General features: G+C 40.1%; 1 protein-coding gene across 1 annotated transcript; it reads right to left on the reverse strand.

The window, feature by feature from the left end:
• Nucleotides 1-1,532: 1,532 nt before the first annotated feature.
• On the reverse strand, nt 1,533-25,333 carry DEPDC4 (DEP domain containing 4). Its single transcript, XM_050750016.1, is given in 13 exon segments — nt 1,533-1,721; nt 9,483-9,562; nt 11,036-11,082; nt 13,080-13,205; nt 13,294-13,331; nt 13,334-13,435; nt 14,387-14,536; nt 14,539-14,606; nt 16,910-17,099; nt 20,253-20,398; nt 21,519-21,626; nt 21,628-21,931; nt 25,071-25,333. Coding segments are annotated over 13 exon segments (1,653 nt in total). The 5' UTR covers nt 25,264-25,333; the 3' UTR covers nt 1,533-1,620.
• Nucleotides 25,334-25,357: the final 24 nt, after the last annotated feature.

Below are 25,357 nucleotides of genomic sequence, written 5' to 3' on the forward strand. Positions count from 1 at the left end.
AAAGCACTTTCGTTTAAGTCCCACCTGTTTATCTTTGTTTCTGTTGTATTTGCTTTTGGGTTCTTGGTCATGAAATCTTTGCCTAAGCCAATGTCTAGAAGAGTTTTCCCCATGTTATCTTCTAGGATTTTCATAGTTTCAGTTCTTAGATTTAAGTCCTTGATCCATCTTGAGCTGATTTTTGTATAAGGTGAGAGATGAGGATCCAGTTTCATTCATTCATATTTTTGCAATTGTGAATTGTGGTACTATAAACATGTTTGTGCAAGTATCTTTTTTGTATAATGACTTCCTTTCCTCTGGGTAGATACCCAGTAGTGGGATTGCTGAATCAAATGATAGTTCTACTTATAGTTCTTTAAGGAATCTCCACACCGTTTTCCATAGTGGCTGTACTAGTTCACATTCCCACCACCAATGTAGAAGTGTTCCTTGTTCACCACATCCATGCCAACATCTATTATTTTTTGATTTTTTAATTATGGCCATTCTGTGGGAGTAAGGTGGCTATATGTGGCTTCCCAATTACTCCAGCACCATTTGTTGAAGAGGGTGTCCTTTCCCCACTTTGTTTTTGTTTGCTTTGTCGAAGATCAGTTGGCTATACATGTTTGGGTTTATTTCTGGGTTCTCTATTCTGTTCCATTGGTCTATGTGCCTATTTTTATACTAGTGCCATGCTGTTTTGGTGACTATGGCCTTATAGTATAGTTTAAAATCAGGTAATGTGATGGCTCCAGATTTGTTCTTTCTGCTTAGTCTTGCCTTGGCTATGCAGGCTCTTTTTTGTTTCCATATGAATTTTAGGATTTTCTTTTTTTTTTTTTTTTTTTTGAAATGGAGTCTCGCTCTGTCACCAGCCAGGCTGGAGTGCAGTGGCATGATTTTGGCTCACCACAACCTCCACCTCCCGAGTTCAAGCGATTCTCCTGCCTCAGCCTCCTGAGTAGCTGGGACTACAGGCATGTGCCACCACACCCAGCTAATTTTTGTATTTTTAGTAGAGATGGGTTTTCACCATGTTGGCCAGGCTGGATTCGAACTGCTGACCTCAGGTGATCCACCTGCCCTTGGCCTCCCAAAGTGCTGGGATTACAGGTGTGAGCCACTGTGCCTGGCCTAGGATTTTTTTTTTTCTAGTTCTGTAAAGAATGATCGTAGTATTTTGATGGAAACTGCATTTAATTGTAGACTGCAGAGCCCATATTCTTGTTACCACACATTCTCCCTCACAAACCCACTATTTACAGATGGAGAGATGACTGTTATCCATCAAAGAGTTGGAAGGTACCTTTGGTATTATCTGGTGGATTCTTAAAAATTTTTTTTTAAATTTATTTCATTTTTTATTTCTTTGTTTCAATCTTAAACTATTAAAGGAATATCTCAATCTTAAAAATATAAATCTGTGCATGTGTATTTTTATTTTAGAGATTTTTAAAAAACTGAGGCTCAGTGCAAAGATGTAAGGTTATAATTTTCTGAACAGCAGATGCAAGGACATAGTAATAACCTTAAAGCATTTGTCAAAGTATCCACCATTCATAGTGATGACTAGCAAATCCCTACCTGATTCACACCGAACATTAAAATGGCAATTTTCCGAATAAGGAGACTCTTCTATTGAAGAGGGCTTGGTGGCATGTTTCCAGTATTTTCCTGGTGTCTCTTCAGGTACCCTCTCAGGTCTTCCACTGGAAGTATATTAACTTCTTCCCCAACTTTAAAAAAGCCATACGCAGATTAGGGCAGTTTTATCTTCTAGTGTCATATAATTGGGTTGCTATTTTTTTTTTTTTTTTTTGACAGAGTCTTGCTCTGTCACTCAGGCTGGAGTGCAATGGTGCCATCTCGGCAACCTCTGCCTCCTGGGTTCAAGCAATTCTCCTGCCCCAGCCTCCCAAGTAGATGGGATTACAGGCATGCACCACCACTCCCAGCTAATTTTTTTGTATTTTTAGTAGAGACAGGGTTTCACCATGTTGGCCAGGCTAGTCTCGAACTCCTGATCTCAGGTGATCCACCTGCCTTGGCCTCCCAAAGTGCTGGGATTACAGGTGTGAGCCACCACGCCCAGCCTTTCTTTCTTTCTTTTTTTTTTTTTTTTAAAGTAGGAAGAACTTAGAAGTCATCTAGCTTAGTGCTTTTTTTTTTTTTTTTTTTTTTTTTTTTTTGCCCAGGCTGGCATGCAGTGGCATAATCTCAGCTCACAGCAACCTCTGCTCCTGGGCTCAAGTGATCCTCCCACCTCAGCCTCCTGAGCAGCTGAGACTATAGGTACCCACCATTTTGCCTGGCTAATTTTTGCATTTTTAGTAGAGATGGGGTTTCGCCATGTCGTGCAGACTGGTCTTGGAACTCCTTGGCTCAAGCAATCTACCCACTTCAGCCTGCCAAAGTGCTGGGATTATAGGCATGAGCCACCACATCCAGCCAATGCTCTTATGTTAATATAACATTGGGATATTTAATAGTTTATCCATAAGGTAAAAGCAAAATTTGGGAAATATATAAATATACATCAAGAAGGACTTTTAGATTCTTGAACCCAGTGGTTCTTACTGTGCTTGCACCACAGTCCTCGTGAAAATTTGCTGATAGCCATGGATTGTCTTCCTAGAAACATGCCATAAGCACAGATAGACAAAAAACTGCCTATAGTTTCATAAAGTGTCTTGTACTTTGGCCCTTTGAAACCTTTTCACAAACTCTTAGTTGAGAATTTTTGTTTGTTTGTTTTGAGACAGAGTCTCTCCCTGTTGCTGAGGCTGGAGTGCAGTGGCGTGATCTCAGTTCACTGCAACCTCCACCTCCTGGGTTCAAGCGATTCTCCTGCCTCAGCCTCTCAAGTAGCTGGGATTACAGGCGCCCACCACCACACATGGCTAATTTTTGTATTTTTGGTAGGGATGGGGTTTCACCATGTTGGACAGGCTGCTCTCGAACTCCTGACCTCAAGTTATCCACCTGTCTTGGCCTCCCAAAGTGCTAGGATTACAGGTGTGAGCCACCACACCTGGCCAATAATTTTTTTTTCTTTCTTTTTTTTTTTTTTTTTGAGACAGTGTTTTGCTCTGTTGCCCAGGCTGGAGTGCAGTGGTACACTCATGGCTCATTGAAACCTCAAACTCTGGCTCACGTGATCCTCCCACTTCAGTCTCCTGAGTAGTCAGAACTACAAGGTACACCACAGTCTGCCCAGCAATTAAAATTTTTATATTTTTTGTAAAGACAGGGTCAAACTACATTGCCCAGGCTGGCCTTGAACTCCCGGTCTCAAGCAATCCTCCTGCATTGGCATCCCAATGTGCTGGAATTACAGGTGTGAGCCACCAGGCCAAGCCTTAGCTGAGAATTTTTTTCCCCCTGAGACAGGGTCTTGCTATGCTGCCCAGGCTGGCCTCTAACTCCTGTGGTCAGCCAGACACAGTGGCTCACAACTGTAATTCCAGCACTTTGGGAGGCAGAGGCAGGAGGATCACTTGAGGCCAGGAGTTTGAGACCAGCCTGGGCAATACAGTGAGACCCCATCTCTACAAAAACAAACATACAAACAAACTAAACATCCTGGGCTCAAGGGATCCTCCCGCTTCAGCCTCTCAAATAGTTGGGACTACAGGTACATGCCACCATGTCTGGCTTCTTGGTTGAGAACTTAGAAACTAAGTGTTCTAATTCAAGATGACTGATACAGGTTTTATACAAAAAGATAAAACTGATGACATCTGTCTAATACAGTTTTTTTTTTTCAAGAACTTAATTAATCATGCTTCTCTTTCCCTGTGATCAATGATATAAATTAAGATTACCACAAAATACTTTTTCCCTTCTTCTTTTTTTTTTTTTTTTTTGAGACAGGGTCTTGCTTTATTGCCCAGGCTGTAGTACAGTGGCGCAATCATAGCTCACTGCAGCCTAAAACTCCTGGGCTCAAGAGACCCTCCCACCTCAGCCTCCTGAGTGGCTGGGACTATAGGTGTGAGCTGCCACACCTGGCTAAATTTTTTTTGTAATTTTTGTAGAGATAGGGGCAGGGTTTCACTATTACTCAGGCTGGTCTTGAACTCCTGGCCTTAAGCAATCCCCCCTCCTTGGCCTCTCAAAGTTCTGGGACTACAGGCATGGGCCACTATGCTTGGCCCAAAATAATTTTTCTTTTTTTTTTTTTTTTTTTTTTTTGAGACGGAGTCTCGCTCTGTCGCCCAGGCTGGAGTGCAGTGGCCGGATCTCAGCTCACTGCAAGCTCCGCCTCCCGGGTTTACGCCATTCTCCTGCCTCAGCCTCCCGAGTAGCTGGGACTACAGGCGCCCGCCACCTCGCCCGGCTACTTTTTTGTATTTTTTAGTAGAGACGGGGTTTCACCGTGTTAGCCAGGATGGTCTCGATCTCCTGACCTCGTGATCCGCCCGTCTCGGCCTCCCAAAGTGCTGGGATTACAGGCTTGAGCCACTGCGCCCGGCCCCAAAAGAATTTTTCTGTGTAAAACTTTCCATAGGTATTGAATCCCTGCTACATTAAGGAATGATGCCATAGAGTGAACTAACCAATTTAAAACAAAGAGACAGAGAGAAGCAGGCAAGAAAAAAGTGAAAGAGCTGGAAAGAGAGAGAGAAAGAGGAAAGAAAAGGAAGGAGCAGAGAAAGAATGAGAAGGAAAGACGATAACCATAAAATATGGACTGAAGAATAATTAGAGACAGAAATCACAGTTTTGATGTTTACGAATTTTTAATTTGTGGCCTTTCAAATCTACTTCATGCGGCTGGGTGTGGTGGCTCAGGCCTGTAATCCCAGCACCTTTGGAGGCTGAGGCGGGCAGATCACCTGAGGTCAGGAGTTCAAGACCAGCCTGGCCAACATGGTGAAACCCCATCTCTACTAAAACTACAAAAATTAGCCGGGCCTAGTGGCAGGCACCTGTAATCCCAGCTACTCGGGAGGCTGAGACAGGGAGAATTGCTTGAACCGGGGAGGCAGAGGTTGCAGTGAGCTGAGAAGATGGTGTCACTGCATTCCAGCCTGGGACAGAGCACGACTCCACCTCAAAAAGAAAAAATACTACTTCATGCATCTTTCCCTATTTCAATGATTCATAGTCATTTAAGTTACAGCAGCTTAAGGGGGTTGCTTGAAAATAATCATATACTAAGGAAAGTGCATGCTTTCTTCAGGGAGCTCGTGTATGAAAAGTTCCTTTCCTGTGGGAAAAAAAGGAAATTAACTGTACTAGTTCCCTAATAATAGCAACACATTTATTAAGTGATTTTAGCAGCATAATAGTTAAGTGAATCAGCAAACATGAAGGCTAACTTGTATTCCTTCTTGAAGTTAAAAACTTCCTTAACATATTTTAAGCATGATTAAATTAAAATTAATATTTTATAAAAATAAAATAATGGCCAAGTACAGTGACTGATGCCTATAATCCCAGCACTTTAAGAGGCCAAGGCAGGAGGATGACTTGATGCCAGGAGTTTGAGACCAGCTTGGGCAACATAGTGGGACCCCTGTCTCTACAAAATAAAAATAAAAAATAAAACACTTAAAATCTTTTGAGGTTATGCTTTCTTTGAAGTATAAGTATGGCAATTTGAGAAAACCACCAGAGAAATGTTTATATTTACAAATTGTAGTTTCTTGTACCAGAAATGTTAATTCAAAGCTTCTGGATGGTGTTTTTGAAATTCCTTAATTAATTTCTTTTTTTGTTTCAGAGAGATGCTGGGGTTACTATTAATCTCAAGAGCCAACTGATGTAGATATTGAATTGTCCTTCCCTTTCACTTTTCAAACTCCTTGTACATCAAGGGTTGGCAAAATGTAAAGCCTGAAAAAAAAAAAAAAAAAGAAAAAGTACCACTGGAAAAGCAAGTTAAAAAACCAAGTAAACTGTACTTACCCAAACTGGTCTTATGGTACATTACCTATACCTAGGCTTTCTTCATTCCAGTTTCTTTCAAAAGTGCTTTTACTTTAGCAAAACATACATGATGTTATTTTACACACGTTATTTCATCTCCAAAATAACTAGAAGCAAGAGAAGCAAGAAACTAGTATCCCAGTTTCAAGAGAAATACATAAAAAATTTAAGTGACATGGCCAGTAAGTTAGAGACATGTTCATAAGATGATGAACATGTTCATAAGATGATATGGCCCTTCATAAGATGATACCTATCAATCTCTCTAGTTTCAATTTCTGCTGTCTCCCTGGCAGCAGTTTCTTTTTATTTATTTATTTTTATTTTTAAATTTTTTGGTTTTCTGAGACAGAATCTCACTCTGTCACCCAGGCTGGAGTGCAATGGCATGATCAACGCTCACTGCAGCCTTGACCTACTGAGCTCAAGCAATCCTCCCACATCTGCCTCCCAAGCAGCTAGGACCACAGGCATATGCCACCAGGCCTGGCTTTTTTTTTTTTTTTTTTTTTTTTTTTGTCATTTTTGTTTCATTTTGTTTTGCCTTATGCCTGACTGCTGTTTCTAGTGCTTACCTATTTTTGCTCACACTGTTCTAATTCTTTAAGCTCCTATTCATCAAGACTCCTGTTATGCATTATCTCTTCTACGAACTTTGATTCCCTCAGACTAGGTGGTCAGGTAATCCTCCTCCAAGCTTCCATAATCTCCTCTGGCTTGAACATATCCCTGTCAGATTTTTATGATTCATTGATATGGCTGTCTCTCATTCATCAACTCTTTCACTGAATTTAGTCAACAAATGTTTACTGAACATCTACTATGTGCTAGTTATTTTGAATGTTAGAATGTGAGTTTATTGCAAGCAGTGGCATTATCTTACACATCTTTGTGTTTTGTGGTGCTTATGTAAGTTCTGGCACAACTGTAGATATTCAAAAAATGTTAAGTGAATAACTGAATGAATAGATAGACAAATCCTGGCTGTCAGAAGCATTTTAAATCAATACTCATGAATTTCAAGTACTCAGGCCAGGCACGGTGGCTCACACCTGTAATCCCAGCACTTTGGAAGGCCGAGGTGGGCGGATCACTTGAAGTTGAGAGTTCGAGACCAGTCTGGCGAACATGAGGAAACCCTGCCTCTACCTAAAAATACAAAAATTAGCTGGGCGTGGTGGCACTTACCTGTATTCCCACTACTTGGGAGGCTGAGTCAGGAGAATTACCTGAACCCAGGAGGCAGAGGTTACAGTGAGCAGAGATGTACCATTGCACTCCAGCCTGCGTGACAGAGCGAGACTCTGTCTCAAAAAAAAGAAAACAAAAGAAAATAAATTTCAAGCCATCTACGGAGAAAAAAGCATACAATACAAAGCATGGAGGCAATTTAAAAATTTAAAGTTGTTTACTGATATACTCTGACAGTTTTACTGAGTAAGAGATAAGCTTCAAGAAGAGATAAAATAGGCAAGTTATTTAGGGAAAAATATTATCAGAAAACTCTTCACTTTCCAAGTACTTGTAGTACATGGCATTGTGCAAAACACTTATATAATCCCCACTTAGTGTATTCGTTTTTGTTTTTGTTTTTGAGACAGAGTCTTGCTCTGTCGCCTAGGCTGGAGTGCAGTGGCATGATCTTGGCTCACTGCAACCTCCGCCTCCCGGGTTCAAGTGATTCTTTTGCCTCAGCCTCCCAAGAAGTATGGATTACAGGTATGCACCACCACACCTGGCTACTTTTTATAGTTTTAGTAGAGACGGGGTTTTACTATGTTGGCCAGACTGGTCTCGAAGTCCTAACCTCAGGTGATCTGCCCGCCTCAGTCTCGCAAAGTGCTGGGATTACAGGCGGAAGCTGCTGCGCCCAGCCTAGCATATATTGTTGAATAGAAATAAAGAGTAAAATGTTGACAATTCTTCTATTTTCCTCAAAAGTAATGAAAAGTTGAATGTGAAAAGATAATGCAGTAATGGCAGCCAATTAATGTTTGTTTTGAAATTAGCCAGAGAAGATTAAATTAATCCAAAAGATTCTAAGTACTAGTTTCAGAATACTTCATTAGTATCGATGTTTACTTACATCAAATAGGATTCATGTGGCAACATACTTGTTGCCATATACTCTGTATTCAAAGACGGGAATGAGATAAAATGGCATCTATTACCTAAGAAATTCCAAGTAATTCAAGCAAGTACACTTATGCCCTCCTCTGTAAATGTTCTTTCCAACAATTAATAATGCCTTTGAATCATTTTTTCCCCTGCCACAACCCTTGAAACATTTTTTTAAAGAAAAAAAGTCACCTATCTTTCTAGTTCACCAAGTTACATAACCTCTCTAAGCTTGTTACCTCCCCTATAAAATCAAATAATAGTAATAATATTAATATGCCTACATAGTAGATTATTGTGAAGATTAAATAATTCCATAAGTCTATGTTAATCTTCAACACAGTTTCTGACACATAGTAGGGCTCAGTATATGTGTCAGCTAATGTCACATTAATTCATATATATTAATCATAATTACAACCAGCATTATATATTAATAAACATTTAATATCCCATTAATAGCACAAATATTAAATATTTAACTGCACAATGAAATAGCTATTATCATTCCCATTTGGTAGCTGAGGAAACTGAGGCAAAAAGGTGCCCAGACAATTTGGTGTGGGCACTCACAGATATATCTATTAAGCTATTTTGTTTCCTGCATGACAATCTTAATAAACTTGGATTAAAAATATGTTATAGTTTTAAACAATTATAAGTTAAAGAATCAGACCAATTACGGCCAAGCGCGGTGGCTCACGCCCATAATCCCAGCACTTTGGGAGGCCGAGGCAGGTGGATCACAAAGTCAGCAGTTCAAGAGCAGCCTGACCAACATGGTGAAACCCTGTCTCTACTAAAAATACAAAAAAGTAGCTGGGCGTGGTGGCGGGAGCCTGTAATCCCAGCTACTTGGGAGGCTGAGGCAGGAGAATCGCTTGAAACCGGAATGCGGAGGTTGCAGTGAGCTGAGATTGCGCCACTGCACTCCAGCCTGGGCAACCAGAGCAAAACTCCGTCTCAAAAAAAAAAAAAATAATAAGACCAATAGCCTAAAGACACTGAATGAAATCATGGACTCTATTCAACTGGGAGTCAGGTTACTCCTCTATAAAATTTGATCCTTCCCCTAGAAAAGAAGGGAGCAAGGGAGAGAGGATGAAAAACAAGAAAAAGAATCTGAGAGAGTCAGAAAAAGACACAACAGAGAGCACAGGAGCAAAGAAGCAGGCACGTGGGTGATAATTGAAGGGGAGGTGAGAACTTGGAGCAGCCGTGAGAGACAGAAAGTTCTTGCCTTGTTAGTAGAAAAGGTAAATAAAGGGCTTCAAAAAAGGACTAGAGAAGAACTTGCCCAGGAGATACTAAAAAATAACCTTACTATAACCACTTTTTACAACATTTTACATACATTTATTACATACTCATCTTTGATGCCTTCCCAACTCATTTGGCCACAACAGTCACTTAATGATAAAGGAGGAACAAGCTGGAATCCATACCTGATATGGCATGTGCATCTTCTCCATGTAGAAGCTTCTTAAGTTTCTTACTAACCAGATCCAATAAAAGTAACTGGTGTCTACACAAAACAGGTATTTTCAAATATTTAATATAATTTTTTCTAGCCAGCATTTCAACATAGAAAGAAAAACAGCTCCGTATTTTTGACCAATGAGTAGAGGGAGAGGATCGTAGATGAATGGAAAGGGTGGGTGGTAGAAGGCCTCTGAATTATAAATTCTTGAAATTTTTTTAGCACTCTTAAAATCTTATTTTCTGCTTTCATGTATGTATTATATTTAAAATTAGGTTAGGCCGGGTGCGGTGGCTCAAGCCTGTAATCCCAGCACTTTGGGAGGCCGAGACAGGTGGATCACGAGGTCAGGAGATCGAGACCATCCTGGTTAACACAGTGAAACCCCATCTCTACTAAAAAATACAAAAAAATAGCCGGGCGAGGTGGCGGGCGCCTGTAGTCCCAGCTACTCGGGAGGCTGAGGCAGGAGAATGGCGCAAACCCGGGAGGCGGGGCTTGCAGCCACTGCACTCCAGCCTGGGCGACAGCGCGAGACTCCGTCTCAAAAAAAATAAATAAATAAAATAAAAAAATAAAATAAAATTAGGTTAACCCATCATTAGTGAAATGTTCTCCTATAACAATAAAAATTATTTGTACTTTAATTACAGCATTTATTTAAATAACATTACACAGTCCATATGTAAATAGTAGCTCTAAAATACATTAAAATTTTTATCTTAAAATAGGCAAATAGGCCAGCCATGGTGGCTCACACCTGTAATCCCAGTACTTTGGGAGGCTGAAGTGGGAGGATCACTTGAGTCCAGAAGTTCAAGACCCGTCTGGGCAACACAGCGAGATCCTGTCTCTAATAACAACAAAAAAAATCCCCAAACAAAATAGGTATCTATTTCTTTTCTAATTTGGTTATAGCAAAGGTAATCCCAGACTACTACACATATCTGGAGAAATAATCCATTGACTAATACTGTTACAGAGGGCATGCCCTAGCCCTACAATCCCAAAGCTCAGGTCTAGATAGCTCCTTCATCCTGGCTCACAGGCTACCTTTTCATTAGCTTCCACCCATCCTGCCACTTTCCAGCCATGATGCTGTCCCCATTAATTCATTCTGTCATTCAATAAAAATTGAGTGAGTGATTGTTATGTGCCAGGTACTGTTACAGGTGATGAATGAGTAGATCAAGTTCCCGAATTTATGGGAAGTTACATTCTCATAGGAAAGACAATTTAACAACAACAACAACAACAACAAAATAGGCAAATACATAATACATATAATTTCAGGTAGTGGTAAGTGCCACTATGAAAACAAAGTAGAGAAAGAGGCTAGAGTGAAAGCAGCGGTCAAAGGTAAACAGAACAGGGAAAGTTCTGTAATAGGAACAAGCGTGGCACGTTCCAGAGCCCCTATCATAAATATCCCCACCTCAGCCTCCCTGAAATACATCAGCCTCTAATCTCTAGAAACCAACCATCAGGGCCCTTCTCCCCACTTCCTGATTCTCATACCCCGACTTCCTCCAGCCCATGTCAAGTTGCTTGTCTCCATTTGTGGCCTGGTACAAAACTTGAACCAATATGTTTCTGTTTTTTTAGATGGAGTCTCGTGCTGTCGCTCAGGCTGGAGTGTAGTGGCCCGATCTTGGCTCTCTGCAGCCTCCGCCTCCTGGGTTCAAGCGATTCTCCTGCCTCTGCCTCCCAAGTTGCTGGGATTACAGGTGCCTGCTGCTACGCCTGGCTAATTTTTTTGTGTTTTTAGTAGAGACTGGGTTTCACCATGTTGGCCAGGCTGGTCTCGAACTCCTGACTTCCAGTGATCTACCCGCCTTGGCCTCCCAAAATGCTGGGATTACAGGCATGAGCCACTGCACCTGACCTGAACTAGTATGTTTCCTTATGACACTGCTAGTTTGAACATGAAGGGGGAGGTAGAAAGATGAAAAAAATCCTTCCTAATATCTGTACCACGTGTAGGAAAGAGGCAGATTCATTTATGCAGAGGAGGGGGTAGAGTGAGAAAGAAGAAAGCAGAGAGAGGCTGAGTAGTACAGAAGAGGAGAGAGGAGAGGAAGTGTTCTTTCTAAATTGCTAGTTGAAATCTGGGACCCATTTTAGCAGGTAAACTACATACGAGAAAAAGTACATATGAGAATTTTACTTTGGTGACTGTAGTATTAAACATTTACATAACCTGGGCCCTTACTACCATCTGTTATTTATTTATTTGGATGAAAAACTAGGTGTAGAGTACCTAACAATTGACTTACAAATGACCTTTTAAAATAGGTTTCATTCAAAATTCGGGGGGAATGAAACATTTTTAAATGTTTAATGTTAATGAGGACTGCCTCTATTGTATATACTTAGTGCCACATTTTTCTTGTAAATAATGGAAAAAAAAGTTCAGTTAAGGTCACAGAACTGTTACAAAATTTGGATCAATATGTTGCATTATGACATGAGACAAAAAATTTTTTAAAAATAAAATGGGGTCTTGCAATGTTGCCCAGGCTAGTTGAAAACTCCTGGGCTCAAGTCATTCCACCCCAGCCTCCAGAGTAGCTGGGGTTAAAGGCATGTATCACTGTGCCCAGTTAGACGCATTTTTAAGCAAGGAAACAGAAGAAAGAGAATTCTTTATAGAGGCTTTGGAGAAATAACACCATTAAAAGTATTCATACTATTATCTGGTACTAAAATACAATAGTGAGGCTAAAAAAAACTCTTTCAAAAATGCTTCAAAATATATTAAGACCATGTTTTACTAATGCTACTGCTACTCCTAAGTGTTTTGCTTTGTTTTGAGACAGGGTTTCACTCTGTCACCCACGCTGGAGTGCAATGGTGTGATCACAGTTCACTGCAGCCTCAACCTCACGGGCTCAACTGACCCTCCCACCTCAGCCTCCCTAGTAGTTGGGACCACAGGTGTGTGCCACCACGCCTTGCTTTTTTTTTTTTTTTGAGACAGAGTCTTGTTCTGTTGCCCAGGCTGGAGTGCAGTGATGCAGTCTTGGCTTACTGCAACCTCTGCCTCCTAGGTTCAAGCGATTCTCCTGCTTCAGTCTCCTAAGTAGCTGGGATTACAGGCACGTGCCACCACACCTGGCTAATTTTTGTATTTTTAGTAGAGACGGGGTTCTGCCATGTTGGCCAGGCTGGTCTCGAACTCCTGACCTCAGGTGATCCACCCACCTGGGCCTCCCAAAATGCTGGGATTACAGGCATGAGCCACTGTGCTCGGTCTGTTATTTTTCTGTATAGATGGGGTTTTGCTATGTTGCCCAGGCTGGTCTCGAACTCCTAGGCTCTAGTGATCCACCTGCCTCGGCCTCCCAAAGTGCTGGGATTACAAGTATGAGCCACTGTGCCCAGCCAACAAAATGGTTTTAAGTCTCCTTCCTTCTCTTTTATGGGTGTGGGGAGTCAGCATTTCTTTAAACTTTGCACATTATAGGTACTTAGTAAATTATTTACTAAGTGAATGATTTTCTTTTTTGCTTGACACAAGTAGCTTAGTAATAAAAGTGCCCAGGCAAAATGCCAGAGATACCTTGAAGAGCTCAGAGTGGTACTCCAGTAGAAACCAGACCAGTTGTTCTGCCCACACTTTTAATAATGATTTGGTCTGCGAAACTGATTTGGCAAGAGTTTTCAGGACCACTGTTTTATTATCATACTGTAAACAGAAACATTAACATTAGCATAAATGGTTTTTAAAGGAAAAAAATAGCAAAAAAATGGTAAAACTTAGCAAAATTTTTCACCTGTTTTTGCAACTTGTAGGCATTGGGCTTTGATGCCACGCCATAAAAGTAAGTAGCCGTCGTAATTCTTCTCTAATGTTCGGCAACAGCAATCTTAGATATAGTTGTATTGCTTCAAGTGCTTCTGCCCTTTTCTCATTTTCTGTTATATGGGTTACAAAGAAAACAAAGCATAGGATGAAAAATGGAGAGTATAGTAAGTATTTATTTAGTAGTCAATTAAAATGCTACAATGTTGTATTGGTTTGCAGGTTCTTTTCTACAATTAATACTTTTTATTATGGAATATTTCAAACACAGGAAATTATATAATTCTATGTAATATGTGATGTAGCTATATCCAGCATTATCGAACATTATTTTGTTTTTAACATGAAATTATATGGCCACTTACATAGCTAAAAAATGACATGTCATTCACTTTTTATTTTGCTGAAAGTTTATCAAATTAATAACTCAGAAGTTAGTATTTCTAGGTACCTCAGTTCTTAAATCCTTATACTATATCATATGCTTTTTTCTTTTTTTTTTTTTTTTTTTGAGACGGAGTCTCGCTCTGTCACCCAGGCTGGAGTGCAGTGGCACGATCTCGGCTCACTACAAGCTCTGCCTCCTGGGTTCATGCCATTCTCCTGCCTCAGCCTCCAGAGTAGCTGCGACTACAGGCGCCCGCCATTACACCTGGCTAATTTTTGGTATTTTTAGTAGAGACGGGGTTTCACCATGTTGGCCAGGCTGATCTCGAACTCCTGACCTCAGGTGACTCACCCTGCGTCGGCCTCCCAAAATGCTGGGATTACAGGTGTGAGTCACCGCGCCCGGCTATATCATGTTTCTTAGAATGGCCCTGCGATGCTCTGTAATGTATTCCTTAGATTTATGCACTATACTATATTAGTTACATTTGATAATAGAATTTACAAGGTAGGCAATAGTAGTGAAGTAAAACAAGACTTCCTGAAGTACCTTGACATCATAGAAGAAAAATATTAAAATGTAATACTCATAGAGTATACACAATTTTCTATTTCAACTTGTATATTTTAAAGTATTTTATTACACTAAAAATTAAAGTATAAACATCCTGTCTTACCTAAAAGTTCAATAAGTCCTGAATGAATATCAAAATACTCATCAGTTAATAGGCAATCTCTCTCTTGAGCATAGTATTTTGCTATGACATCAAAGAGTATCTTCTGACTGTTCAATCTTGTCTCTTCATTTCTGTTTTGCAGTAACTGCTAATTATAACTACTAACTGGTCAGGGAAATACTCCAAGCATTCAATTGCTGCATTAAGCTAGTTATTGATCCTAGAGGGAAAATGCAAACCAAAATAAAGCAACGGTTAACATTTCCATTTAACTAAAGCACTATTTGATAAAACATGATAAAAACTAGCTTATTAAAGCTAGATAAATCTAAAGAAGAAATTATTTTTTGGGAGAAGCATTTCAATACATTTCGCTGGATGAGTGAAAGACTGTATGAGAGGGAATGGCTGTATTCCTTACTGAATACCACCACACCTTTATGGACCTTTATTTTCAAGAAGTTAAAATAATTTTTAATGAACGCTTTATTATTTATTTCTAATTTTGTTAGTAGTTACCCTCCCTTTTCCTGCTCCGATGAGATGCATATGGTTCTATTATTATTTGAAAATAAGATACCAAATATTTCCCTAACCTAGATGTACTGTTTACTCCACCATACATTGTTTCCACAGTAAGATAAGAAATTTAGGGTCCTGTCACCCCTGCCCTCCAGTGACTCCTTTAGAAGGCCTTTATTTCTCCCTTTTCCATATCTGCTGCCCTCCCAATCCCCAGGTTTTGCCAAGATAGGTTAGTATTTATTGTAATTTCCCTTAAGGGTATGTCCCTTTTTTTTGACTTTTTTTTTTTTTTTTTTTTTTTTTGGTGCAGGGTCTTACTCTGTTGCCAAGGCTGGAGTACAGTGGCATGATCTCGGCTCACTGCAACCTCTACCTCCTGGGCTCAAGCAATCGTCTCACTTCAGCCTCCCGAGTACCTGGGACTATAGGCGTGCACCATCACGCCCGACTAATTTTTGTATTTTTTATAGAGATGGGGTTTTGCTGTGGTTGCTCAGGCTGGTCTCAAACTTCTGGACTCAAGTGATCCATCTGCCTTGGGCTTCCAAAGTGCTAGGATTATAGGTGTGGGCAACTGTGCCTGGCCTGAATTCTTTATAATCCTCAAATATCTTTCTTTCCTTCCTCCCTCCCTCCCTCTCCCCTTTTGTTCCTTTCTTTCTCCCTCCCTCCTTCCCTCTCTTTCTTCTTTTTTAAATATGACACAGGGTCTCGCTATGTCACCCAGCTAGAGCGCAGTGACATAGTCATAGCTCGCTCTAACTTCCAACTCCTGGGCTCATGTGATCCTTTCACCTCAGCTTCTTGGGCAGCTGAGACTACAGACATGTGCTGTCATGCCTAGCTAATTAAAATTTTTTTTTTTTTTTTTTTTTTTTAGAGAGACAGGGTCTCGCTATGTTGTCTTCCTTGAATTCCTGGCCTCAAGCAATCGTCTCACCTTAGCCTCCCAAGTTGCTGGGATTACAGGCCCTTTGGCCCTTCTTTCCTTCTTTCTCTTTTTTTTCTCCTGACAGATGAATAGTACATCTTGCCTAATATGTGTGATTGTCTTCTAGATCCTAGTATTGCAGATGAAAAGACTAATGAAAGTTTGATTGCTTTTCTCTTACAGATAACCTGCCCCTTCTGCCTGGAAGCTTTTTAAGGCAGACTGGCTCCTGTGGGTTCCCTGCAGAGGCACCTGCAGAAATCCTGTTTCTTTTCTGGTGTCCCTATACTACCCCTGACTCAAGGGCAGGAAGACTCAGCCCTTTGTTTGGGTCTTTCTTGGCCTATTGCGAATAAGAGAAATCTGCCATGTACAAACAGGACCACAGTTGACTAAGAGGGTCCAGAGGTCTCTGATCACTAATCTCTTCACAAGATATGACGTTTTCTGGTCCTGAGCTTTGGTGTCTAATCTTCTTTCCTTGTTTGGCTCACATAGGAGGAAGCACTATATCAGTTCTCCCTGCTGGAATCCCAATAGTACTCAAGGTCTAATGCCTATAGTTTCCATCAGCTGCTTTATTCAGAAGTGAGAAATAGCTTGGAGTTGGGAGTAAACGGGAAAGGAGGCTCATTCAGGGTTCCCTTAATCTCTTATCTACAAATTAGGCTGATGTTATGATAGGGCTTATCTCGTCAGATTATAATTTTTTCTCTCATGTATGTCTCCCCTTCTAGACTATGGATTCTTCTAGGGCAGGGATAAATAAGCTGGTAGAAACTGGGATGGCTATATTATTTAGGATAATAAAATGGAAATGACAGACTTTTGGATGGTGCAGGGAGAAGACGACTGACATATAAATGAATTCATATGAACCAAACCACTCTGATTTCCAGTGATCTTGTAGGTCATGACCGATGGCTTTGTTAGATCAAATGGGGATTCATAATGATAATTTATAAAAGAGAGATGGTATCAGCTTATAACATGAATATTTTCTCACATTTTAAAATAGCAACGGCAAATATGTGAAAAAAACTGTTTATAAATTATTTGACAATAACAATGGTCACTTATTCAGTAGACATAAACTTGGAATAAGTTCTCTGTCTAGGCAAGTATTAGCGGTAACAAGATCTTCCTCTTTGTTTAATAGAAGATTTTGTGTTTTAACTGGAGGCTCCAAAATATTGTCCAAGAATGGAAAGTGAATCGATCAAAGAAGACATAATAATGTTTGTTCTTTCCAAACATCTTGTATAACTTGAAAAGGAAAGTAATGCAATGATCAAGATTGGCAAATAAAACATACACATTCAACCAATATTATAAAATAATACTATTTCTAAATAATACAAAAGCAAAACTGGTTCAGTAGTAATATAATGGGTTAATTTAATGATTAGATAATTTACACTTGTTATATTACAATTTTTCAAGATTGATCTTAAACATCAGAGTTATGAGCCATATTAATTTTTTGTTATGCTGATCATAAAGACACATTCCAAATATAAAAAACTACTAGTCATGCTTATAACTTATATTATACATCTGAAAGAATATAAGATTACTATTTATCTTTCTATTTATAGTAACACAGATAATTGTAGTTCGTTGTTTTTAAACTAAAATACAGTATTAGGCCAATTTTATCTTGGATTTCCAGTCATTCCTGTTAAGTTCCTGTTAAGTTTTTCATCACCCTAACCATCATCATAATTAATACTTTGTTTTTCCTTTATTTTTATTTTTATTTATTTACTTATTTTTTGAGACAGAGTGTCACTCTGCCCAGGTTGGAATGCAGTGGTGCAGTCTCGGCTCACTGCAACCTCTACCTCCCCTGCCGAAGTGATTCTCCTGCCTCAGCCTCCAGAGTAGCTGGGACTACAGGTGTGCACCACCACGCCAGACTAATTTTTGTATTTTTAGTAGAGATGGGGTTTCACCATGCTGGCCAGGCTAGTCTCAAACTTCTGACCTCAAGTGATCCACCTGCCTTGGCCTCCCAAAGCGCTGGGATTACAGGTGTGAGCCACCGCACCCGGCCTGTTTTTATTTATTTATTTATTTTTGAGATGGAGTTTTGCTCTTATTGCTCAGGCTGGAGTGCAATGGCACACCACAGCCTCTGCCTCCTGGGTTCAGGTGATTTCTCTTGCCTCAGTCTACTGAGGAGCTGGGATTACAGGCATGCGCCACCACGCATGGCTAATTTTATGTTTTTAGTAAAGACAGGGTTCCTCCATGTTGGTCAGGCTGGTCTTGAACTCCCGACCTCAGGTGATCTGCCTGCCTTGGCCTCCCAAAGTGCTGAGATTACAGGCATGAGCCACTGTGCCCGACCTATTTTTTATTTTTTAAGGCTAGTCAAGTGAAGCAGTGGAAGTGGAGAAGGAACAAAGAAATCTGTAACTGGTTGTAATCAATTAGTTGTAAATACCATTGCACTTGGACCAGCCTGGTTTTCCCTTAATCTAACAAAATTACAAAAGCAATGTTATAGTAAGTTTCCTGCAGAGCTCCCAAGCCAGTGGCCTGTGGACTAAATTTGGCCCACAGCCACGATTTGCTTGGTTATAAAGTACTTTGAAGAAAATTAATGTATAAAAATGGGAGATTTCATGTGAAATTCTAAAATGTACAGATAGATAGATAGATAGATAGATAGATAGATAGATAGATAGATAGATAGGGTCTTGCTCTGTCATCCAGGCTGGAGTGCCATAATATGATCATAGCTCACTGCAGTCTCAAACTCCTGTTCTAAGTGCCAGGGATATAAAGGTAAACAAAACAAGCAACCATAAAACAAAAACAGGATGCCACAAGAAAGGAAATTCTGAGAAGTTAAAAGTGCTTTTAGGAAAAAGTAAAAAAAGAAGAAAAAAATGAAAAGTGCTTTTAGGTATCAGTAAGAAAACTGGAGGATACATTTGAAGATACTTCCTAGTAGGTAAAACAAAAAAATCCCCAAAATATGAACAATAAGAGAGAAAAATATATACAAATTACTGCCTGGGCGAAAGAGTGAAACTGTGTCTCGATGGCCAGCCGAGGTGGCTCACGCCTGTAATACCAGCACTTTGGGAGGCTGAGGCAGGTGGATCACTTGAGGTCAGGAGTACGAGACCAGCCTGGCCAACATGGTGAAACCCCGTGTCTGCTAAAAATACAAAAATTAGCCGGGTGTGGTGGTGGGCACCTGTAGTCCCAGCTACTCTGGAGGTTGAGGCAGGAGAATCACTTGGAGGTTGGAGTGAGCCAAGATCACACCACTGCACTCTAGCCTGGGCAATGTTGAGTGAGACTCCGTCTCAAAAAAAAAAAAAAAAAAAAAAGAGAGTTATCTTTTAGTTCCTCTTCTCAATTCCACACCCTTTCTTTGGGCACCTTGTATTTCCTTTATCATGCCAATGTTAACTATTGTTGATAAATCATACTCCTCCAGCGTGCAAGTCATGACTAGTCTTGCTTCTGGTCATGGTTTGACCAAATGGAGTAAAGGGCCATTAATGAATTTTGTATATATCTCTCCTAACTGCCCTGGCTACGGTGCTCTTTTTTCTGCCATTAGTGGCATTTTAAGGAGAGAAACACTAGTAGATGAAGTACATACTAAAGGGGAGTGGTGCAATAGGTAGTCTAGCTAGTTTGTTGTGAGAAAGGGAAAGAGTAGGAAGATGTTTGGGAGGAGTATATACAATGGACAAAGGATACACTCATAAGAATATGGTCTTGCAGTACAAATACTAAGGACTGTGGTGAGTCCGTATGTTTTCTCTCGTAGTACAGACTATAGCACCTCCAGTTAATCTGGTCATCGTCATTGTAAAAAATGAATTAAGTGTTACTAGATGTATACTGCCTCACCTGTCTTACCTGATGTAATTGCTCTGTAGAAGAAAACTCCTACAGGGAAGAGGAGGGAGTCAACACACTAATACACTACTTAAATCACATTTAAAACGTCAGTTCTTGGAAACAGTGAAAGTATTAGTGATTGCCTAAGGTTAGAGAGAACGGAGGAATGAGTAGATGAAGCACAGAGAATTTTTAGGGCAGTGAAACTATTCTGTATGATACTATAATGACAGATATATGTCATCAAAAATTTATACAAACCCATAGAATGTACAATACCAAGACTGAGCCTTAATGTAAACTATGGGCTTTGGGTGATAATGATGTATCAATGTAGATTCATTGATTATAACAAAAGCACCACTTCGGTGCAGGATGTTGATAATGGGGAAGGTTGTGTGTGAGTGGAAGCAAGGGGTATGTGGGAACTGTACTTTCTGCTCTATTTTGCTGTGACCTTGAAACTGCTCATAAGAACCTGTTAAAAAGAAGTTAGTTCTTCCTTACCAAGTTCTGAAAACAATAATGAAAACAAATTACCTTCTTTTGAAAGCCGGAGAAAAGGTTTCTGAACTGTGATATTTGGACATAAAGCTGGATTCCCATTTATTGTATGAGTAAGTTCCTCAATTCTTTCCTCACCAATCTCTTGTGCTAGAGGATTTGAAATCATTTCATATTCTGGTCTGTTAAAAAATAATATGTGGCTCTTTTCATTATACACAGAACCAAAATTTCAAATATACATTTAAATTAATGTATTAAAATTTATTCATACATTCTCTATTTCCAAAAAGGATTTCAGGCAGCTTATAATAAAATATGCAAATAATTCATTTAATAGACTATCACCAAAAGAGGACAAATTAGAATTCTAAATCAAGAAGAAAAGCATATATGCTAATTCTAAAGTTAACATAGTAGTTGTGATGGAAGAGAAAGTTTTTGATCTGAGTTTCCAGAAAACCTTGGCTTTTAATACACTGGCTAAGTCATTTTTCAAAATTAGAAAGCATATCCATTCCTTAGAAGACATAGTTTTTCCTGGTATAAATTCTGAAAAATGTATGTGATAATGTCTTCAACAACTAAGCAAAACAGAAAACAAAAATGTATTTGCTCTAAGGAAAACAAAATGTTGTAAAGGAAAAGGAATAACATATATTTTTGGTTACAGCAACAGATGCTGCTATATTGGGAACAGTAAAAACTACCGAGATATAATTCACATCCCATACAATTCACTTTTTTTTTGAGACAGATTCTCACTGTGTTGCCCTGGCTGGAGTACAGTGGCACAATCTTGGCTAACAGCAACCTCCACCTCCCCAGCTCAAGCGATTCTTGTGCCTCACTCAGCCACTTGAATAGCTAGCATTACAGGCACCTGCCACCACACCCCGCTAATTTTTGCATTTTTAGTAGAAATTTTCTACTTTGCATTTTTAGTAGAAATTTTTAGTAGAAATTTTCTACTAAAAATGCAAAAATTGGCCAGGCTGGTTTCGAACTCCTGTCCATCTCGCCTCAGCGTGGGCCACCCTGCCTGGCCAAAAGTCACCCTTTTAAAGTGTATAACTCAATGTTTTCTAGTACATTCACAAAGTTGTGCAGTCATCACTATTATCTAATTCTAGTCTATTGCATCATTCCAGTTTTAGAGGAGATGCATAAGTGTATTAATTTTTACATGGATTTTTTTTTAATTGGCTTCTGAAAAAAAGTACACATTCGAGTTTAGCGCAATAAAGATAGTTCTTCTAGGGTCTAAATAAAATATATTACAGTATCTTAGGTAACACTAACTTCAAGGTTTCTTTTGGTTTTATTTCATCATTGAACTCATTCTCAGCATCCTTTTGTCTTTTGCAACAATTGTAAGATGATTTATTGCCTAGAAATGTGTAGAGACGTGTTGGAATCTTCAAATTCCAATTCCTTTTCTTTTTTGAAAAGCTTCTTCATTCCTACTGGTTCAAATACTTTGTGATTCATTAGAACTTGGCAAAGACGAACTCCTTTAAGACGAGAGATCTCATTGCTACTTAGGCATGTATTTTGCATACGACGACTTAAGACCACATTGACAGCATCAGAACCAGTAAAACAGTCTTCGTATGTTCGTAAACGATGCCTCCTTCTTTTTATTTTCACTTGGGCCTGAAGAGAGTGAATAATACCATCCCATAGCTGAGTAGCTTGAAAAGGACCAGAGCGTCCTGAAAAAAATTAAATATACATTTCTAACAAATCTAGATTATACAAAAATATGCAAACTTTTCAGTTTTGACAACCTTATGCCTGTTGAAGGCATATCTGCTGCTAACATCCTTCTTATGTGTCATTTCACATCTTACATAAACTATAGTATATTTATTCAGTTGCACCATGTGGGTCTGCCAATAAAAACAGAGCAAACCTAGGAACTTGCTTTACTGATGTGAAATATATTATTACCTAAATTTATATACCCTTATTACATGGTTAACTACTAGCTATACTTAATCTTCAAGAATGTTATTTTAGGGCACATTTAAAAGTAATGCAAATACATTTGAGTATTGATTATTACAGAGTTGTGGCTTCACCAAACTCTTTGCCTTTTCTTTTTGCCCTTTTGAACAATGGTAAGCTCTTCATTAGGGAGATCAAGGCAAGGAACTAAATAATCAATTTTTTAAAATTGTTTAAAACAGCTGTTTAAAAAGTTTGCTGAGGCCAGGCACAGTGGCTCATACCTGTAATCCCAGCACTTTGGGAGGCCAAGGCAGGCAGATCACCTGAGGTCAGGAGTTCGAGACCAGCCTGGCCAACATGGTGAGACTCTGCCTCTCCTAAAAATAAAAAAATTAGCTGAGTGTGGTGGCGTGCGCCTGTAATCCCACTTACTTGGGAGGCTGAGGCAGGAGAATCTCTTGAACCCAGGAGGTGGAGGTTGCGGTGAGCTGAAATTGCGCCACTGCACTCCAGCCTTGGTGACAGAGCAAGACTCTGTCTCCAAAAAAAAAAAAAAAGTTTGCTGAAAAACGAAACAGAGGGTCACATACCCACTTGAGTCGAATACTTGAATATAACCCAATTATCTAAATTATGAAATGAAACTACCAAACATTGCAGAGATACTGGGCTCTAGAAAGTGCTTCCACTGTTGCTCCCAATTAAGGGGTTTAGATAAAGATGTGCCTTATCTTACATGAACATATTGGGCAATGAAAAAAAAAACAGTCCTTATCACATGCTGAACTTACTCTCCAAATAAAAGAAATCTCACTTCTCTGGGCAAAAAGAAAAAAAAATTGCTGAGAAATAATGAAAACCTAAAAACAATAAAAATGTCCATTACTGGCCAGGTTCAGTGGTGGCTCATGCCTGTAATCCCAGCACTTTGGGAGGCTGAAGCAGAAGGATCGCATGAGCTCAGGATTTCAAGACCAGCTTGGGCAACACAGGGAGACGCTATAAAAAATACAAAAAATTAGTGGGGCATGATGGCATGCTCCTATAGTCCCAGCTGCTCAGGAGGCTGAGGTGGGAGGATCACTTGAGCCGGGGAGGTCAAGGCTGCAGTGAGCTATGACCTCCACACTGCACTCCAGTCTGGGCAACAGAGTGAGACCTTGTCTCAATTAGAAACAAAAACGGTTGGCCAGGCTCGGTAGCTCACGCCTGTAATTCCAACACTTTGGGAGGCTGAGACAGGTGGAGGTCAGGAGTTCAAGACCACGCTGGCCATCATGGTGAAATCCTATCTCTACTAAAAATACAACACAAAAAAATTTAGCTGGGCATGGTGTCGTGCACCTGTAATCCCAGCTACTTGGGAAGCTGAGGCAGGAGAATTGCTTGAACCCAGGAGGTGGAGGTTGCAGTGAGCCGAGATCACATCATTGCACTTCAGCCTGGGCAATGGAAAAAAAAAAAAAAAAACAACAGTCTATTACCTGAAAAAAACAGTTAAATTATGATATACCCTTACTATAGAATAGTAGCCAGCCATTAGAAAGAATGAAGTAGAGCTATGTTTATAGTGTGCAAGGATCTCATTAAGAAGGGAAAAATAAAAACCCAAAACAAAATTTTTTTTAAAATGAGCTGAGCAGAACAACTTGTATATTATTATCCTACTTAGGTAAAAATGAATTCCCAACCTACATAAAAATGTATGTAAATAAATAGAAAGAACTGGAAGAATAAACTTCAAACGAGTAACCTTGGGGAAGAAGGATTGTAATGGTGGCTGATGAAAGAGGATGTTCATTTTTTAATATATGTTTTTCATTTGAGCCCAGTCAAGTTAACATCATTTTTTATTCTATGTTTCTGACTTGTTATAATGGGCACATATAAATTCATATTTTAATTAACTGGAGACAGTAAAAACTACTGAGATATAGTTCACATGCCATAAAATTCACCCTTTTAAAGTGTACAATTCAGTGTTTTCTAGTACATTCACAAAGTTGTACAGCCATCACTATTGTCTAATTTCAGACCATTGCATCATTCCACAAAGAAACCTATAGTTCGTAGTCATTCTTCATTCTTCCCCACCCCAGTAAAATTTTAATTAAAACATTTAAAGAATGATAAGGGAATAACTTAGAACATCTAGAATGTTTTTCTAGATTTGCAGGGGGAAGTGGGTAGAATCCAAGAATTTAAGCTCTTTTCTCCGACTACGTATAACCGCAAAAGGTATGCCCAACTACACGTATGTTTACGATAAAATGACAAATAAAAATCCACCACCCTCAAATTCCTTCTGTAACAGAAGTCACCCGTCTAATCACTCCAGAAATCTTATCCCCAGACATTGTGGGCAGAGCGTAGACTGAGGAGGGGAGGCCAGAAAGTGATGGGCGGAGTTAGGCAGGAGGGTACTCAAAGGAGTTGGCGGAAGACAGAGCGGTGGAGCCTAGCTGTTTTCCATGGACAATCTACCTCTCTAACCTTCATTAAACAAGTAGGCTAGATTAAAGAAATCACTCCTCTAGCTCAAGGAACTTGCCCTCTAGTACTTTAACCCCTTGTTGCTCTAAGTGTAGCCTAGGGACCAGCAGCATTGGTGCCATCTGGACATGTATTAGAAACGCAGATTATCAGACCCTACTCCTCAATCAGAATCTGCATTTTCACAAGATCCTAGGGATTCGTATGTATATTAAAGTTTGGGAAAAACTGCTTTCCTGCATGCTCCAAGGGCACTTCACCAGAGTAACCCCTAAAAAGCCTCAGTCCTGGGTCCCCCAGTCCAGTGCCTGGGAGACCACGAAGGGGGCGGGCTAGGAAATGGGCGGGGCCCTGGACCGATGAGGAGCAGAGTCCCAGCCGCCCCCTCCCCTCAGCTCCCCACTCCACCTTCACTACACCTTTGGCTAGGATATACAGGGCTGCATGTCCTCCTTTTCCGGCAGAAGCCACCTCTACGGTTCATGGAACTTGGCCTGTTCAGCCCTGGGCCCGGAAGCTCGTTCTGACTGCCAAGTCTACGGAACCGCGGAGTCAAAAGAACCGCCATAAGCTCGCGTGCTGGTTCCTCCTCTGGCACCATAGCCCCGCCCCCAACTGACACCAGGGGGCGGAGAGAAGTCCTGGCCCCGCCTCTTCCGAACCAGCAGGAAGTGACGTCATGCCCCCGGCCAGCA

The sequence above is a fragment of the Macaca thibetana genome, chromosome 11 (assembly GCF_024542745.1).
Source record: "Macaca thibetana thibetana isolate TM-01 chromosome 11, ASM2454274v1, whole genome shotgun sequence".
Lineage (NCBI taxonomy): Eukaryota > Metazoa > Chordata > Mammalia > Primates > Cercopithecidae > Macaca > Macaca thibetana.